This window comes from Asterias amurensis, chromosome 21 (genome assembly GCF_032118995.1).
Source record: "Asterias amurensis chromosome 21, ASM3211899v1".
Classification (NCBI taxonomy): Eukaryota; Metazoa; Echinodermata; class Asteroidea; order Forcipulatida; family Asteriidae; genus Asterias; species Asterias amurensis.
In genome coordinates, this window is record NC_092668.1 from 1,244,404 (window position 1) to 1,262,298 (window position 17,895).

Consider the following 17,895-nt stretch of genomic DNA (forward strand, 5'->3'; position numbering starts at 1 on the left):
TGCAGTGCTTAAAATCTCATATCCTTCATTTGTTATCCATTCTGGTTTGTTGAAAGGTACGGACACAAAGGTAGCTGCATTCGCCTGGAGAAGCTGGTCTTCTCTGGAAAGGAAGGCAAGAGCAGTGCGGGATGTCCCATCGCTAAGTGGGTAAGACCAGAAACACGTTGTAAAAATCAACGGTCTGAAAAAATAATACCGAGTTCTTATACAATGCTTCATGATCCCTATAGGTACATCAGTATATATTTTTTACTGCAATGTATGCAGATCATTGTTTTGGGGTTAGTTTATTAAAAACTAGCCAAACAAAGTACTCTTCATAAGCCATTTTGAGATATGGTGGACACAAAGTTAAGACATTTTTAGGTTTGGGTAAATCTGTCCGTGTCCACCCAAACCAAACAGTGCACTCCTATAGTGTCCACCATACCTCAAGAAGGCTAATTGAGGTGAGAGACGGTTCTCTTTCCCAGAAGAGTAAAGAAAGAGAATGAGGATCATCCAGGTAGAAAAAGATGAGAATATTTCTTGATTTACTTTTGCAGATCTTGCGGCGTTCAGGCCCAGAGGAGAAGATCTTGGTCCTGGTGCGGAATCGTCCCGGCCACCATTGCGAGACAGCCTACATCGTCATTGCGCTGGTTGCGTGGGACGGCTGCGCGAGGAAGGAGGCAGATGACACGTATGACCTCCTGACGCGGATGCTACCCAACGGGGCCATCCCGACAGTGCGGAGGTGTGCTGTAAATGAAGAGTAAGTGTTTCATTTTTATCCACAGATGTCTAGCCTTGTTCGTACTCCATGGAATACGAAAGGAATGTTGACGTCAAATGGCTGTTTTCGCTGCGAATGTTTTGAGGAGTTGAACACAGCTCAACTGTTGCGAATTATTTGTTGCGATTTTGTATCGCATTAGCATGACTAGTAGATGATTTGATGAAGGAACAGCACTCTTTTCCGGTCAGCAATGGGATTTTTTGGGACAGATCTTTTTCGTAGTCCAAGCCATTAGTGCGCTTGCTCAGAATTACCTGCTCAATACTGAGCATGTATGCGTAAGCTTAGAGCTGCGTACGCTAAGAGCCGCAAAAAAAAGAACCAGGATGACTGCTTTTGCCAGCGTCTCAAGAGCCACCTGTGTTCGCTGATCAAAGCACACTTCCAAAGCTCATGTTAACTTGAAGCTTCACGTTGCTAATTTATCTATTTATTCATCCTTTTTTTTTCTTCTTCACCCTCATAGGAGAACCTGTGCCTGCCAGGGCTTTGATCCGGAGTCTTGCGGGGCGTCATTCTCGTTCGGCTGTTCGTGGTCGATGTATTATAACAGCTGCAAGTTTGCACGCAGCAAGACTCCAAAAAAGTTCAAGCTGCAAGACAACAATGACAGTGAAAAGGTACAACAGATGAATCAACCTTTGAATCAAAATGTTCTTTACAAATCCCAAAACCATGAATCTGAATTATATAGTCGGCAAAGACAACGAAGGAATTTTAGTCTTAGAAGTGGGAGGAAAATTTCCTATAGGGGAAACCCATGCAGTCAAACCTGGCTTCATTTTAATAGAATGAAGACAGGGAACCAGCCTAGACTGGAGAATGTTTGACTTAGTAGTAGCATCCTTAACAATCTAATTGTTATCAACTTTGGTTTTACCCATGTACACTGATGTGTGTTAGCACTGTATACTCAGTAGTTGGTAAGACACTGCTCTAGATTTGCCAAGGTCGTGGATTCCAATCCCACCTGAGTAATATGCCTGTGATTTTTTCACAGAACTCGGGCAAAGTACTGAGTAAAAAATGCTAACACACATCGGTTGTTTATGGGTAAAACCAAAATTAGTATTCTTTATCCCTAATCCAATTTTAACATCTATTAAATCTAACTGTTCTTCTCTCGTTATCTGGTTTTGTTTTTAGGAGGAAGTACTTGAACACCATTTCCAGCGATTAGCCACCGATATATCCCCGCTGTACAAACAGATTGCACCCGATTCCTACAATAATCAGGTACGTGTCCAAAGTATTCAGTTATATTAGTTTGGTTTCACCCCCACACCAACAAGTGACATTTAAAGACACTGGACACTATTGGTTATTGCAATCTCAAGGGCCCGATTTCATAGAGCTGCTTTCACCACAAAAAGGAGCGAATCGCAAAATAATTATGCTTGCTAGCCAAAATACCATATTACATAATTAATTTGTGATTGGTGTCCTCCTTAATGGTGCTAAGCAGGGATTTTTAAGCAGTATTTGATGCTTAAGCAGCTCTTAAAATTAGGCCCTGGTTTAATTGATGTGGTCCCCAGTTCCCTCATGCAACCCTATTAACTTGAATTATTTATGTATTTTCCTTCACATTTTGTTGTTCTAATAATTTGGTGATTTCACCAGTGGACTTATTTATTTGTCCACTCACTGTTCATTGTTTTTTGTATTTCCTCTTGAAGTTTGATATTCTCAAATAATATGTTCAATGTATGTATGGCGTAAAATTGTACTAACCTCACTGTTCAAGCTCCATTTGTAATGGTACAGGAAGGTTTTACCTTTAGCAGGCCTAAAATTATATTTATGAAGGTGTTTTAGAATTTGCTCTAAATTGTGTCCAGGCTTACTTGCTACAATCTTTTCTTTCTTATCTTACTTGTGTGTCTATTCTTAGTATGTATTTTAGTTGTTTTATTGTAAGGCGCATTTGATCGCTTTGGAAAATAGGTGGTATTGAGCATTGTTTTTGATATTATGAATTATACGGAGGCCACAGTCTCTTAACACATTTCCTCTTCCATTTATCTCAGGTTTTGTTTGAGAAGAAAGGCTCAGAATGCCGTCTTGGAATGCGTGAGGGACGGCCGTTCTCAGGTGTCACATCTTGCATGGATTTCTGTGCGCACGCCCACCGAGATCAGCAGAACATGAACAACGGCTGCACAGTGGTAAGTCTTTGAGCTTGAAGATCACTTCAAGACTAACTTCATAGAGCTGCTTAAGTAGAAAATACTGCTTAAAAAATCCCTAAGTAGAAATGAGCAGGATGAAATGAAATGAGCAGGATGCCAGTCACACATTGTATATGTGACAATATTGCCTGGTAACCTTATTCTGGTAAGACTAATATTGTCAACCACCGGTTCATTTCAGAACCAACACCACTCAAAAGAGATTTACACATAGTGCTACCACAAGCCTCACCTGACTATACTCTCACCCTGAAAAGTTTCAGATCCTACTTAAAAAAGATCCAACTGCAGGAAGCTAATCGCAATCTGAATGTTCCTTTTCTTTGTGCTGCAGGTGGTGACATTAACAAAATCAGAGATACGTGACAGACTGCCTGACCCTGGCGACGAGCAGCTGCATGTGCTGCCTCTTTATTACCTTGACAACACCGACGAGTACGGCAGTGTCGAGGCTCAACAAGAGAAGGTGAGACGTAATGCCATTGAAGTCTTGACACACTATCGCCACAAGGCGAGGATGAGGCCGAAGCAGGATCCTGTCATTCCAAAGGGAGCGCAGGTCCGAGGCAATCGACACAGTCATGGTGATAAGAACAGTCCGAGTAGAGGAAAGGGTGCTGCAGCCGCTGCAGCAGCCGCTGCAGCCGCAGCCGCCAGGGCAGCGACGCCTCAGGGTAGCAACCACCAAAGTAATCACAGTGCGAGTTCTAGTTTCACGCCGACAAAGGAAGCTGCCGAGGGGAAGAGTTCTGGGAAGCCGACCAGCAAGCAAGAGGCGGCGGCATCATCGGCAGCTGTTCAGATCATGCAGATTCCACCACATCTGTGGTCACACTACCAGCAGAGTGTAGAGCAGGTTCGGGCAGCATGGCCCGGAGTGGAGATGACGCCTAGTGGGCTGGCCGCTGCGGCTGGGCTGAGGCCCGAGATGCATGGATTACACCCCATGATGTATGAGAGTATGCAGCGGGAAGCCATGCAAATGAACGCTGCTGCGGCTCAGGCCGCCCAAGCAGCGGCGATGCATCCTGACTGGGCACGAATGTACCCACACCAGGCGAGGATGTTCTTACCCCAGTACGCCCATCCGGGCATGGTCGGGCTAGCAACTCATGAGCAGCTTCAACAGAACCCTGCTCTGGCACGTTTCATGAGCCAGTACGCCAATGACCCGTACATGGCGGGTGTAGCGCATGCCTACATGAGGTATCCACACTATAGCGGACTTCCAATGGAGGATGTGAAACCTGATATGAACCAGTTAGGGAACTTAATGAAACAAGGACGGAGTGAGCGAGACGCCATGTACAGTGCGTATGGTATGAAGTACGGCCCTCAGCATCCTGCTGCAGCTGCAGCAGCTGCTGCGGCTGCTGCAGCATACGGTAGCTCACGGGGAGAGCAATTGGACTTGAGTAGAGACCACCATACACCGCGACCAAATGCAGCCACCTCCTCAGCAGACTCCAAATATTCCCAGAGTCTAATGTCCAACGGTCTGAGGCAGGATCTTGGACATCATCCAACCACCACCCACTCTGGTCCCAAAGATAGCATTTGGAGGCCGCCAGTCTTTCAGAACAGCCCCTCTCGGGAGAGTACCCCTTCCCAGGAGCACCACCCCTCCTACCCCAGCCAGGGGACGCCTCCGTTTGGGTCTGCGTTCCACGAGCGGGGCAAGTCCTCAAGTGATCCAAGAAGTGCATTCCCGCCAGAAGCCAGTCACCAACATCGAGACTATCCCAACTTCAGTCACCGTGAAGGTGGGCAAGCTTCGCAGGGCAGACCGCATGATGCACAAAGGAATTCATCAGACAGCCACAAATACGCAATGTACCAGCAGCAGCAGCAGCAACAGCAACAGCAACAACAGCAAGGTCACCCAGACCACAATAGCGCCCGCCGTGACCTCTCCCAGAGCTATCCACCCCATGATACCAAGCCTTACCCCAGGTTACATGAAGCCTCGGCCTCAGCCTCCGCTTCCCAACAACAGCAACAGCATGAGAAGACCAAGACTATAGCGGAGCATCTCCGGATGATGGAAGCGGGGGGTTCAAACCCAAGCACCCCAGTCCCAGTTGCCTCAGCTCTTCTACCTCAGCCCTCTCCTAAACAGGAAGAGCCCACAGAAGTGGAGTGCACCTCGGACAGCGAAGAGTGCTTCCGAGACCCAACAATCGGAGGTGTGGCTATTGCTCTCACCCACGGCTCGGTCCTCTTTGAAGTGGCAAAGCGAGAGCTCCATGCTACCACGTCACTCATCAAGCCGGTGCGACAACATCCCACCCGCATCAGTCTTGTCTTCTACCAGCACAAGCACATGAACTTCCGTCACCATGGGCTGGAGGAGTACGAGCGTAAGATGCAGGCGCGACAGGAAGAAGCTGAGGAAACGGCGCGTCTCAACGGGGAGACCCCACCCCCGCGTAAAGGTCGCAAGCGGCGCCTCTCCACTAGCGACGACACTGTGATTCCAGACAAGACTAAGATTAAGTACAACACAGACTCCAAGAAGGTACCAACGAAAGGCGCCCCTACGCCGTCCACGAGCACGGTCACCACCCTGACATCGACAGCTTTCCCGACTGTCACGGGTCCGTACCAGAAGTGGGTATAGATAGCTGGAATTGTAAAACAAAATTTGTTACTCCATGCAGTTGGATATTTGTTCAGCCTTCGCCCTATGCACTAACCTTGCAACTTCATTGCTATGCACTTTAGATCTGAGTTCACCCCAATCAGACAAGATTTTTTTTTTTTACATCTGATTTTAGTTATTTGCCTTTAAAAAAAAAACAATTCCATTAATGAGATTGCCAATCCAGTTTCCTGGATAACACACTAAGGTGATTCATCTACCAGGTTTTGGTTCATTCTAACTGTTCACCAACCAAATCTGGCGTAGTTTCTGTGAAAACAATTATTAAAATACTTTTAATCATCAGGTAAACAACACAACTCGCCATTTTTATATCAAATTTTTCATACCTCAAACTGGAAAAAGAAAAAGTACTCTTTTGGTGCTATGTTGTAATTCCAAAATAAATTGTAATGATTTTTTTAATCTGTACCCATCATAGAATATATTACATGAAACAAGATAATTGATGTCTTTATTCCCTTACATAATCCAGAAGGGAATTTTAGAAATTTTATTTTGAAGTAAGGTTTTGTTTTAAACTGGGGAAAACTTTCCCCAGTTGTTTATACTAAGTGTATATTCTCTGTTGGGAATTGTATCACGAGTCAGGACATATGTGGTGTGGGTTGAGCCCCCTTCAAATCTCGGCTATTTTGAACAGCAGCTCTTCCCGTATTCCCATATTTAGCTTTCTGTTGAATAATATTGGCTTGTGGCTTTTTAAAAGGTCTTCAAGATGGCGGGATCAATGGCCGAAGCCTGAGCTATGACATTTAACTGGCCCATTGATTTGGGTTCATCAAAGAATGATTTTGATTGGTTGATGCGCTATCTCACTGCCAGCCAATGAGATTAAATCATGAATATTCAGCTGACCAATCAAGTGACGAAAGGACATTTCCATGAGTATTCTGTCACAAGGGTCTCGCGTGATTGGACCAAGTTTTATAGAGTCTTTAAATTTTATTGGTGTTTTTGCCTGATCTTTTGTTGAGGCAAATCAAAACAATTTGTAAAGGTATTGTATTGTTTTTTTTAAAAGATACAACTGAAATTACCATGACAAATAAATTTTAAAATAATTATTGAATAATTATTAATTAAGTAATTTTTCTTTGGTTTCTTAGAAACAAATGAATAATGGGTTGTACAAAATGTTTTTTAAATGAGTGTAGACAATTAATCACTTTTTTTTAAGTTATAATAGTGTATGTGTGTGAGTAGGCTTTAACATGTTTGTGCTTTCTGTGATAAGCTATTATTTTTTAAAGTTTTTTGTTTTGGACACAATTGTTCCTTGTTTTGTTTTTTAAAATGTTAATATGACATAGAGTTTGGGTTGTTTCTTTTACACGCTTGTTCTTAAACCTTGTTCCTTTTTATTCCTGATTAATCAAAAGGAATGGTTTTGTATATTTTATCTGAACAACAAATTATAACAAATTGTGCAGACCTATTTTTAAATCCCCTCAAACAAAAAATTCAATTTTGTTTTTCGCTTTGGAGAAGAGGGTTGGAAATCTTTTTAATTGTCTCTCAAAAATAATCTCTAAAAGGGAAAAATCCGATTTAAAATATTTTAAAAATTATTCTTGTAGAGTTTGATGAAATTTGAAATGTGTAGAGAAGATTTGTTACTGTCTTGTGTTTTAATGTAAAAAGAAAATATAGAAATTTTAGACAAAAAAGTGTAAATTTTTTCACCCAGGTAGAGTCGTTGTATATAATGTACAAACTAATGTAATTGAGGCATTACAGAATTTGTAGATGATTACATGTATTTAATTTGGATGGTGTATACAAAACTAGTTCTAATGTGTCGAATGTCTCTCTCGGCAAAATGTGATAAAAATTGTCAAAACAAATCGCTGTTGGAGAGAACTATTTCAAATCTGTTCTGCTGCAGTTAAAAAATCATATCCTGATGGTTTATTTTACTAAGAACTTTTAATTGTGAGATGGTACAGCATTCTGATTTTCTATTTAAAAACACGGAAATCATAAAGTTTCAATGTTGAAAGTTTTGTGATCATGAAATGTGTTCATGATTTGTGTAATTTGAAGCCACATCATGCATACTGCATGTACATCATGCATACTGCATGTACATCATGGTACCTTGGAAGAACACATTCTTTCATATACCCTTGTGTTCTGAATTATCTTCAAGTACGTGCTAATCCTTCAATCAGATCTGCAGAATGGAGTGGTGATAAAAACCTATATTGCACGGCTAATATCACTACCTGCGTCTTGTGTGTTCTATGTCACGCGCCAAGTTTACTTGAAGATAAATTTGTTATCACATGCCCGCTCATGGAAATACGGAAAATATAGCACGTCTGCGTACGTCCAATATCCAACTCTGCCTTCGGCCTCGTTGGATATTGGACGCCGAGGTGCTATATTTTTCCGTATTCCACTCATCCTAATACAACCAATCAACCGCTACAAACACAACTGTCCAAGGACTGGCATATTTACCTTTTCATAACTGAAGAATTGTTGTAAGAGGACTGCATAACAAAGACACAGAAAGACGCAGAAATGAGATATAGGACTTATGGGGCCAACTTCATAGAGCTGCTTCAGCAGAAAATATTGCTGATCAATTGTCTGCTAAGCAGAAATGAGCAGGGTACCAGTCACAAATTGCACATGCGACATGGTAGTTTAGCTGGTTACCTTATTCTGGTAAGCATAGTTATGCTTAGCTACTTTTTGTGCTTAAGCAGCTCTTTGAAATTGGGCCCTGAGTGTACAACTTTGTTACAATCCCCTTTATAACAAGTGTCAACTGTAAACCAACTAATTTCAAGACATTGTTGAAGTTTTGTCGGTAGATTTTAGTGAAATATTCATTAAGTGGTCGAGTCAATACCTGGCAATCGAAATAATACCCGAGTGCATGGAGAGAAGTTGTCTCCCACATGACATTGTTTCAGTTGTGGACCATAAGATATTATTATAGTGCCACTTTTTACAAGTCGTCAAACAGTTTTTAAATTCAATCATGTAAAGATTTTCGTGATTTAAAGAAGACAAAATTATCCACTTTTGGAGCATTCTTAAACTATTTTGTGTGAGGTAAATGATGGTAGTAACTACCCTTGTACGTTAACATAAGTTATTCATGTAGCAAGACAAATGTATATTTTTGTGAGTTTCGAGAGAAATATGGGGGGTGAATGATAGCAAAAATGAATTACGTCGTTAATTGTTCAACAAAAGTGTGTACATTTTTTCCATGCAATTTCTAATGTCATATATGATCAGTGATAGATAATTGGTTTTTAAATGCTACTTTTGCAATGTGTGCCGAGGTGTGTTACTTGTTTTTTGTTTTCAATCAATCATGACTTTGGCGTTATGTGCAACATTTAGACTAGTCTTCAGTCAAGGCGATCAAATGCTACACCGCTTGATAACAACAACACAAGTATGCATATAGGGGATTATTGCTCTTCCAGCGTGGTGCCTTGACCAAAGACTACTTTTAGACTATAATGCCATGATAAAATAAGTGTAGAAACTTTATACATACTTAATGTTTATATTATGTATATTAAGTGAATCTTAATCTGTTTTCGTCTTTTTACTTCCAAAAAGTAATAGCAGTCGTGCTTTTGACTTTCAGGTGTCTATTTCTGCCTTTGAAGAAAACGATTTTAAAAAAATATCTATAAGTTTTTTTCTTGACTGTACTCAATCTACGGCAATACATATCACTGAAATATTTATCTGTAGGTGTGCACTGCTGTTGGGTCGGAGACTGTTGATTTTACGACTGTAGAGGGCGGGCTATTAGTCCAGCCGTTCTACGGAGGTGAAACAGAAAACATCACTAAGTTAAAAAACAAAACAAATAATACTTCTTTTTGTTAAGCTGTAAAATGAAATTGCTTACTCGTATTTCTTTGTCATCGGAAATGTGAAACATTGTTAATTTAATAATAAAAAAATAAAAGAGAGAAATGGTTCTCTACTATGTACAATAATTGATATCTGTTGTTTTTTATCTGTGTCCGTTCGTAGTGGTTTTCAAGGGAGGGCAGGCCTTTACCTTTGGTAATTACTGAACAATTAATAACCGTATTATAGCACCATACTTGGAAATATGCACTGCAGCTGTGGATTTTGTAAAACATTTTGAAAAACAATTACCTTCTGCTGAATGTGGTTTTAGCGAGTGGGAAAATTTGTATAAGTATGTTTAAGTCTCTCAATCGGTACTAACATCAGTGCCAAAACATGTTACTTTGAAGTTAATGAGTTTTTGTTGTTTTTGTTTGTTTGCTTATAGTTTTTTTATTTTATGCAATTTCGATGTTTTTTATTGACTATATCGAGATACATTCCTTTTCAAGAACTTTCTCGTTCCAAGGCGCGTTGTAAAGTAAAACAGGAAAATGAGGCGATGGGGTCAAAAGTAGAAAACGGAACAACTTTTGTATGCAAATTACCAACCATGTGAGTTTTCCAGGGTCGTGGATAATGTAGTTGGTCTTCAGGCTGCGTTGACCGCGTTAACACTGACCACTGATTACGGTCAGTGTCTGGTCCAAGGTTCGATCTCCCCTTGGGGGTGGGACGTACCTCGGGACCCGCGGCAGTGATGACCTTTATAGGGTCCATCCGAACAATCTATAACTCGTGACAGCAGACCGCTCCACCCAAGGTCGAGTTGTCTGATTGTGTCTATTTGCATTATAGACTGGTCAATCGGAAGTAACTAGGAACTGAATGGCCGAGTAGAGGAATTTAGGTATCTTCTTTTTTTGGGGTTACTGAAGACGACCAGAGCATACTGCCCTTCCCTTAATCCCCCCCCCCCCCCAAAAAAAAAAAAAAAAAAAAAAAAAAAACTTGTATAATCTCATAGGGTTCTTACAGGAATCAAAGAAGTGACGGAAAATCTATAAGAATCCTATATTTAAATTCTATAGGATGCTATAGGCATTTCACATATAGGACTTTTTTGTAAGAGTGATCGAAACGTTGAGATATCAACCACTGGTTTTCCGAATCAAAGTATTCAGTTAATTATCGAAAGATCTGTAAATCTCTAGATATAAAAAAAAACATTTGTTTTGCACACCGGCCAAGTAGACTTTGCTTCGGTCCGCTCCCCTTGGTTCATGGTCCGTCCTAAAGTATGAAATTTGTTTTTGTATTGTCTAGACCTAAGGAGCAATATTCATGTCAAAGATCAGACGTTATATTTTACTGATCAATCTTACGATGTTGTTATTATTTGGTGGTTTTTGTTTTTAGAAATACATTTTGTTTATAAAGAGTTAATTCGTCGGCGTCATCTTACCACACTGCAGAACCGCTCCGTTTCAAACGTGAACAAGTTTTAAAACTTCGCTGAAAATAACTCATCTGTTTGATTTATTTTCCTTTTCCTGTGCGCTTTAGGACTTCATTGATGAGGTGAGACTATAATAAAACTGTTTATCATTACGGGTTTTCTCACTAGCCAATTTTATCAAAATATATAACTCAGTTTCATGATAGGCACTGGACACGTTGGGTAATAACGAGGAGTTGCGGATAACAAATTACGAGAAACGACTACCTTTAAAGTAACGTAGTTTTTGAGAAAGAGGTAATTCTCACCAATTCTTACTTTATTTGAATATGAAAAGGACTTTCAATGGCATTTGAAAACACACAAAATGTGCAACAAGGTTAATGTTTTACTTCATTATTTTCTTGCGACTTCGATGACCAATTGATCCCAAAATTTTGCAATTACCAAACGTGTCCAACGCCTTTAAAAACGCATTCGAATTAATTCAAAAGGAGTTTCGTTTTCCATTTGGGGTTTGTTTCAGTTGTTCTATTTCATAGGCATTAAAGACTAGATACATTTTCACCATTCCTCAGTTGAGTTTCTACTATAAGTCTACTGTATAGGCCTATACCGTGTGACCTATTTTCTATAATTGATTAAATTGAACGACTGACCAGCCTACCCTTTGTAACTGAATGATAATTTGAATAGTTTTTGGGACCTAATGAGTTTAAATGGTCCTATTTGACTAGTAAATACTAAACTGTTTAATACAGATCACTCTTATAACTGTTGAATGCTGATGGCATTCCTTTGCTACCGAAACTGAATGAGCTTTGTGTTTTTTGAATGATTTTTTTTTGGTGGCCGGGAAACCTAGTTTTACTCAAACCATCCAACTAAACCTGGGCCTAAACGTAACCATGCCACCACGTCCAATGAAACGTTGCGTACATGTTTATTAATTGCTTAAAACATAGTTTTACTTAAAGGCAGTGGACACTATTGGTAATTACTCAAAATAATTATCATCATAAAACCTTACTTGGTAACGAGTAATGGGGAGAGGTTGATAGTATGAAACATTGTGAGAAACGGCTCCCTCTGAAGTGAAGTAGTTTTCGAGAAAGAAGTAATTTTCCACGAATTTGATTTCGAGACCTCGTTTAGAATTTGAGGTCTCGAAATCAAGCATCGGAAAGCACACAACTTCGTGTGACAAGGGTGTTTTTTCTTTCGTTATTATCTCGCAAACTCGACGACCGATTGAGCTCAAATTTTCACAGGTTTGTTATTTTATGCGTATGTTGAGATGCACCAAGTGAGAAGGCTGGTCTTTGACAATTACCATTAGTGTCCAGTGTCTTTAAATAAATTAATGTAGGCATATTTATCTTTTTATGAGCAACTACAGGCCTATAAAATTTCACCCCCGATGAATACTTTACAAGGCTGGTGAAAAGTGGTGAAAAGTAACAACAACTAGCGTCAGGAAAAATAATCTATATGCCTATACATTATCCATTTTCGATATCTATCGAAATAATCAACAGTGACAATGACGTAAACATCTTGTCATTTTTGGTACCATGAGCTTTCAGATTGGAATTTATTGTTCTCAAAATCACCAATGCTGTCATTGATCAAGCTTTAACTATAGGTACAACATTTTTTGGCGTTTTTCTATTGAGACGAGTTCAAAAGAATAAGATTTCTTCACAATGCAGTCACCGAATGTTATCGTAAACACGTATTGTTGACGTTCATTGTGCAGCTGTTAAACGGTCATGGATTGGCCCCTTTTCCACTGGGAGTTCTACATGCCCTTTCGTTTTCGCCTTATTCGGGTGTGGGTTTACAAACAGTGTTTTTTTTTCAATGGTTTATTTTTTACTTCTGACGTCACTCTCTGTAGTTTAGAGATTTGTTTCCCTCTGGGGTTTAGTTCAGTCATGGAAGTACACTATTTGCAACCACAGTGACGTGCCTACTTCTTGCAAATCGGCCATGTGTTTGGAGTTCAAAGTTTGCTGTTCTGCACGTCGGAGTTTTCTACGCTTGGTGTTTAAAATGAAAAAGGGGTATTCTACAATAAAGCACTATAAATCGGGTCAAAGAAAATGTGTCCCCACTCCGGAAAAAGTGCGATAATAATAATAATAATGCCTAGATTTGGATTGCATGAAACGTGCACAGTTTTTAATCGTTTTGTTTTGAAAAGACCATGGTATATAATAGAACAACACCAATGAAAATACCGACAAGGGAAAACTTCGGTGTTTGAACCGCAATTGGGTGCCGTCAAATCGCACCCCCTGAAGGGCACAGCACACTGACCCAGGGGACCTACTTCCCCGGACGAATTTCTTTCCCCGGTATGAGAGCCGCATGCTTTTCACACCCCTGGATTTTACACCATTAGTTGCTGGGTGTTTTGCACGTAGCACCAGATCCTCAAAAACCCTTCGATGTTTAGTGTGTGTGTTTTACACGTTCAAAGTCCGTTGCTATATAGGTTCAAGACCATCGGGTGACCCCCCCCCCCGCCCCCTCCCGACATCTGGTGACGTTATAGGTGATCTGCTGATGTAACGCTCGAGTGTTTGTGTAAATAGACAGACATGATGATAAAACATTGCAACCAATACTGTACGATCTCTAATTATTATTCACCTCCAACACAGATTCTACATAGGGATGATGCTGATACCAATCAGAAACTCATGGGCTAAATTTAAGGGTGGCACAATGGCACAATGTTATTGTTCATTTTTCTAACCGATGACTAAATTAATTTGTTCTTTTTTTCTTCAATGTCATCTGTTTGTTTGTCTTGATGAAACTATACGTGGGGTTTTACGTTGTATTCAAATCAGTTATGTGTCTGCGGTTCGGGGAGTCGAACACATATTAAAACATGACCAAAGTGTGTGAGACATTAAATATTAATCGAATATTGAAAGGAATCAACATTTTTATGAACTTTGTTCAGACGACAGATAAGAAATCTTGGCCGCCAGTAAACCCACACAAACGCCCCAGATTCAAACCACGAGACTTTGTATATACGACGATTGTTTTGTGCATAAGTAACTGTTCTTTTGTAGAACGACCGTTTCATGCATAAGTTTTTACAAACCATTTTTCATGATAACTCGCTATTTGAATATATAAGGCACATAGCACCATTGGTATTTACTCAAAATTATTTTTAGCATAAAAATTACTTGGTAACGAGAAACCCTAACGTAGTTTCTGACAAAGAGGTATAATTTCGGAGGCCTTTTATTATGCATCTGAAAGCTCAAAATTATTACATACCACAAAGTAACGTGTTGCATCATTGTTTCTTGCAACTTCGAATACCAATTGGACCAATTTCTTTGTACAGATTTGTTATTTTAAGGACATGTTGGGATATACACCAAGGGAGCACACTGGTCTTTGACAACTTTTCCAGTGCCTTCAAGATAAAAACTAAACATGAAACACTCGTCGGTTATCTGAGGCACACCTTTTCTCTTAAAAGCTCTGAAACTGCAAAAAGCCACAAAAATAAACTTGGAACACAAGCCTAACTTTACTTGTCCTTGTAACCGATTAGGACACCGTTCAAGTTTTTATTAACCAACCAAGCAGAAACTGAGGGAAGGCATAAGCACGTCTTATGTCGCAATAAGTCCGAGGTCATGTTTATTGAAGTTGGGATTCAGGTTGTTTATTTATGGAGGACAATAAAGTAATCTATAACTCTGTCTTCTGAAAAGGTGCAAGGTCCCGTGTATTGTTTGTTAATTGTATAGTGTTCATTCATCACGTACGATTTTTTGATCTGTCTGGACATTTTGAGAAAAGACAATGGCTATGTTCAGACAGCTTAACAGTTTAGACCTGAATTGGTTTCTTTACGAACGTATGCTTTCTATTGTAGTTTGCTTAAGCCAGGCTGTTGACCGCTATAAACAAGAATGGTGCACGGTTTTTTTGTTTTTAAAAAGATTAAGGTTGGACATGAAGTTGGAAAAAAACTAGTATTTCTGTTTCACATAAACTTCATCGGTTTGATTTGTTTTCCCCTGAGCAATTTATCTGATGTTTTTACGAATCGGACATAATTAATCAAAATGTCCGATTCGTATAGAATTATGAGCCTCCTCCTCCTGAAGACGACCAGAGTAGCTGATCGAAACGTAGAGCCTACACCGGTTCCTTCAGAACCACATTGATCAATAGAGATTTTCACCGGGTGTTTTTATTATTCAATTCAATTCAATTAAATTCGTTTCAATTTGTATTGATCCTACCATGGAGGAAATTCATTGTTAAAGGCAGTGGACACTATTGGTAATTACTCAAAATAATTATTATCATAAAACCTTCCTTGGTAACAAGTAATGGGGAGAGGTTGATAGTATAAAACCCTGTGAGAAACGGCTCCCTCTGAAGTGCCCTAGTTTTCGAGAAAGAAGTAATTTTCCACGAATTTGATTTCGAGACCTCAAGTTTAGAACTTGAGGTCTCGAAATCAACCATCTAAACGCACACAACTTCGTGCGACAAGGGTGTTTTTTCTTCTTTCATTATTATCTCGCAAGTTCGATGACCGATTGAGCTCAAATTTTCACAGGTTTGTTATTTCATGCATATGTTGAGGTACACTAACTGTGCAGGCTAGTCTTTGACAATTACCAATAGTATCCACTGCCTTTTATACATGCAATCCAGGAAAAATTAATAACACACAATCATAAATAAACTACTTGAAATAAATAATATTAATAATCAGAAAACTACATAATACACCACAAAGGAATCATAATGAAACCCACTGAACAACATCTAAGAAGAACGTAAAACAATCGCGGGGGTGTCTGAAAAAATTCCACATCCACAGTTCAAATCCAACTTAATGATGCACCTTGCAAGAATATTGTGAACATTTTAAAGTAAATCATGTATTATCCAATCAAATTATTTGAGAAGTTTGTGGGTTTTTTTCTTCTTCTCAACCCCAAATCCAGTGACCCTAATTTAAAAGGTTCTCCTGTTATATAGGGTGGGTTCAAACAGCAGCTCAAGTACAATCGAACTCAAAAAGGTCATTTTATTCAAGTTGCGATTCTAAAGAATTACTAAACTTATATCATAAATCATTTTTGCTATCTGAAAAAGATTGGTGTGACCGGCCGATATTTTTGAGAGGTTAAAGATCAGCACAAAAGTGGTGATAAATATAGTGACCACAAGGATGGAAAGCAAACACTCCAGCTGGATATATTGTTATTTATCTTTTCTCAGATTTGACCAGTCTAGGTCAAACTGGAGGTGGGTAGCCCTTTTTTAAATTTGAAAACTGCTTCAAGACTATGGGGTGTAAAACCAAGTGTCGAAGCACCGTACACATTTTTTGTAATTGTCAAAAAATACAATGGAATATTTTCACTAAGTGTATCCCAACATTGCATAAAATAAGAAATCCGTGAAAATCTTGACTCATTTGTCATATTATATAGTTGCAAGAGAAATGGAGGAAAAAAACTCTGTTGCCTTTAAGGAGAATAATCCTTTCTGTGGTCTGTGTTTTTTGTTTTGTTTTTAGAAATAGCTGTTGCAAACAACTTACAAACCAACTGGTTTGTTTTGTTATTAAAAAGGATGCTTAACAAGTAATTAATTTGTCATCACTGATTTGGAATTTCTGGTCAATCCATGGGCCAAACCCCTGTGTACAAGAAGTGGTGTTTCATACCCGCTGCTGGGTATAATGCTCTCGATGTCATAAAAGGGGTCGTCACTGAATGTAAATCTCCAGTGAGGTTTTTGAGTCCTAAAGCCCCGATTAGATGCCATTGTTCGTTGGTCATGAATCACATACTCTTGAAGTTCACAGTTAGCCCCACATATAATAGGCACACTCAGTCACATGACGCTTTGTATGTTAATTACTTTTCTGAACTCATTTTAATATGAAAAAAAATTATATGAACATAGGCCTACATACGTCTGTTTTGCTTCGTTTTTGAAAGGGTTAGGGTTAAGGGCATTTTGTTGTCTCCGTGAAGTATAAGGCCTGTACATTTAGTTGGACAAGTTAGTTTGTGCCTCATGCGGTGGTTCTAAATGCCCTTAACTTTTTATTTTTTAGTGTGACAATATTGGCTTTCATTTTCTGCACCTGTGGTGGGACTATAGTCGCGGGCCGGTCCCTATTGTTTGTCATGTTTTAGTCAGCCAGTATATATTTACATCGCTCATTGTCATAATTGTTTTGTGTACAAAGTATTGGAAGTATGAGGAATAATGTGCGACTTGTGGTCAATGTCACTGGCCAGCTGGACATGGTGACCATCGGCTTCAAACGGTCTAACTGGAGTTTTGGGTCAAGCAGACCTTTGGTTCGTGCAAAAGAGATTTGACCATGAACTGTTTTTGTTAAACCAATCCTAGGCATTTATATATATTTTTTTTAATTAAAGGCAGTGGACTCTATTGGTAATTACTTAAAATATTTATTGGCATAAAACCTTTCTTTGTAACGTAATGGAGAGAGATGGTAAGTAATGTAGTTTTCGAAAAAGAAGTAATTTTCCACGAATTTGATTTCGAGACCTCAGATTTAGAATTTGAGGTCTCGAAATCAAGCTTGCACACAACTTCATTATTATCTCGCAACTTCGACGACCGATTGAGCTCAAATTTTCACAGGTTTGTTATTTTATGCATTTGTTGAGATACACCAATTGTGAAGACTAGTCTTTGACAATTACCAATAGTATCCACTGTCTTTAATGACTATCTTTCACAATGAGCAAATTTGGGAAACTTATGTTTTTTTGTTAGTGACCGTTTTTACAATCAGACCTTTTTTCATGAAGAACGCACTGTGGAAAAACAAACAAACTTCCTGCATTATAAGTATTTACCTTGGCGTGTCATTATTTTCTAATTTAGCACAGATGTGTTTTTTTCTTTTTCTTTT

At 39.3% G+C, this 17,895-nt stretch overlaps 1 protein-coding gene across 2 annotated transcripts in view; it reads left to right on the forward strand.

The window, feature by feature from the left end:
- Nucleotides 1-9,130, forward strand: part of LOC139952891 (uncharacterized) — an 88,916-nt gene extending 79,786 nt beyond the window's left edge. For both annotated transcript variants that reach the window (XM_071952177.1, XM_071952178.1), the window contains 6 exons: nt 57-150; nt 549-757; nt 1,248-1,401; nt 1,928-2,017; nt 2,812-2,949; nt 3,308-9,130. In XM_071952177.1, coding sequence (XP_071808278.1) covers nt 57-150; nt 549-757; nt 1,248-1,401; nt 1,928-2,017; nt 2,812-2,949; nt 3,308-5,593 — 2,971 coding nt within the window. In that variant the 3' untranslated portion in view covers nt 5,594-9,130. The remainder of the gene's footprint in view (nt 1-56; nt 151-548; nt 758-1,247; nt 1,402-1,927; nt 2,018-2,811; nt 2,950-3,307) is intronic.
- Nucleotides 9,131-17,895: the final 8,765 nt, after the last annotated feature.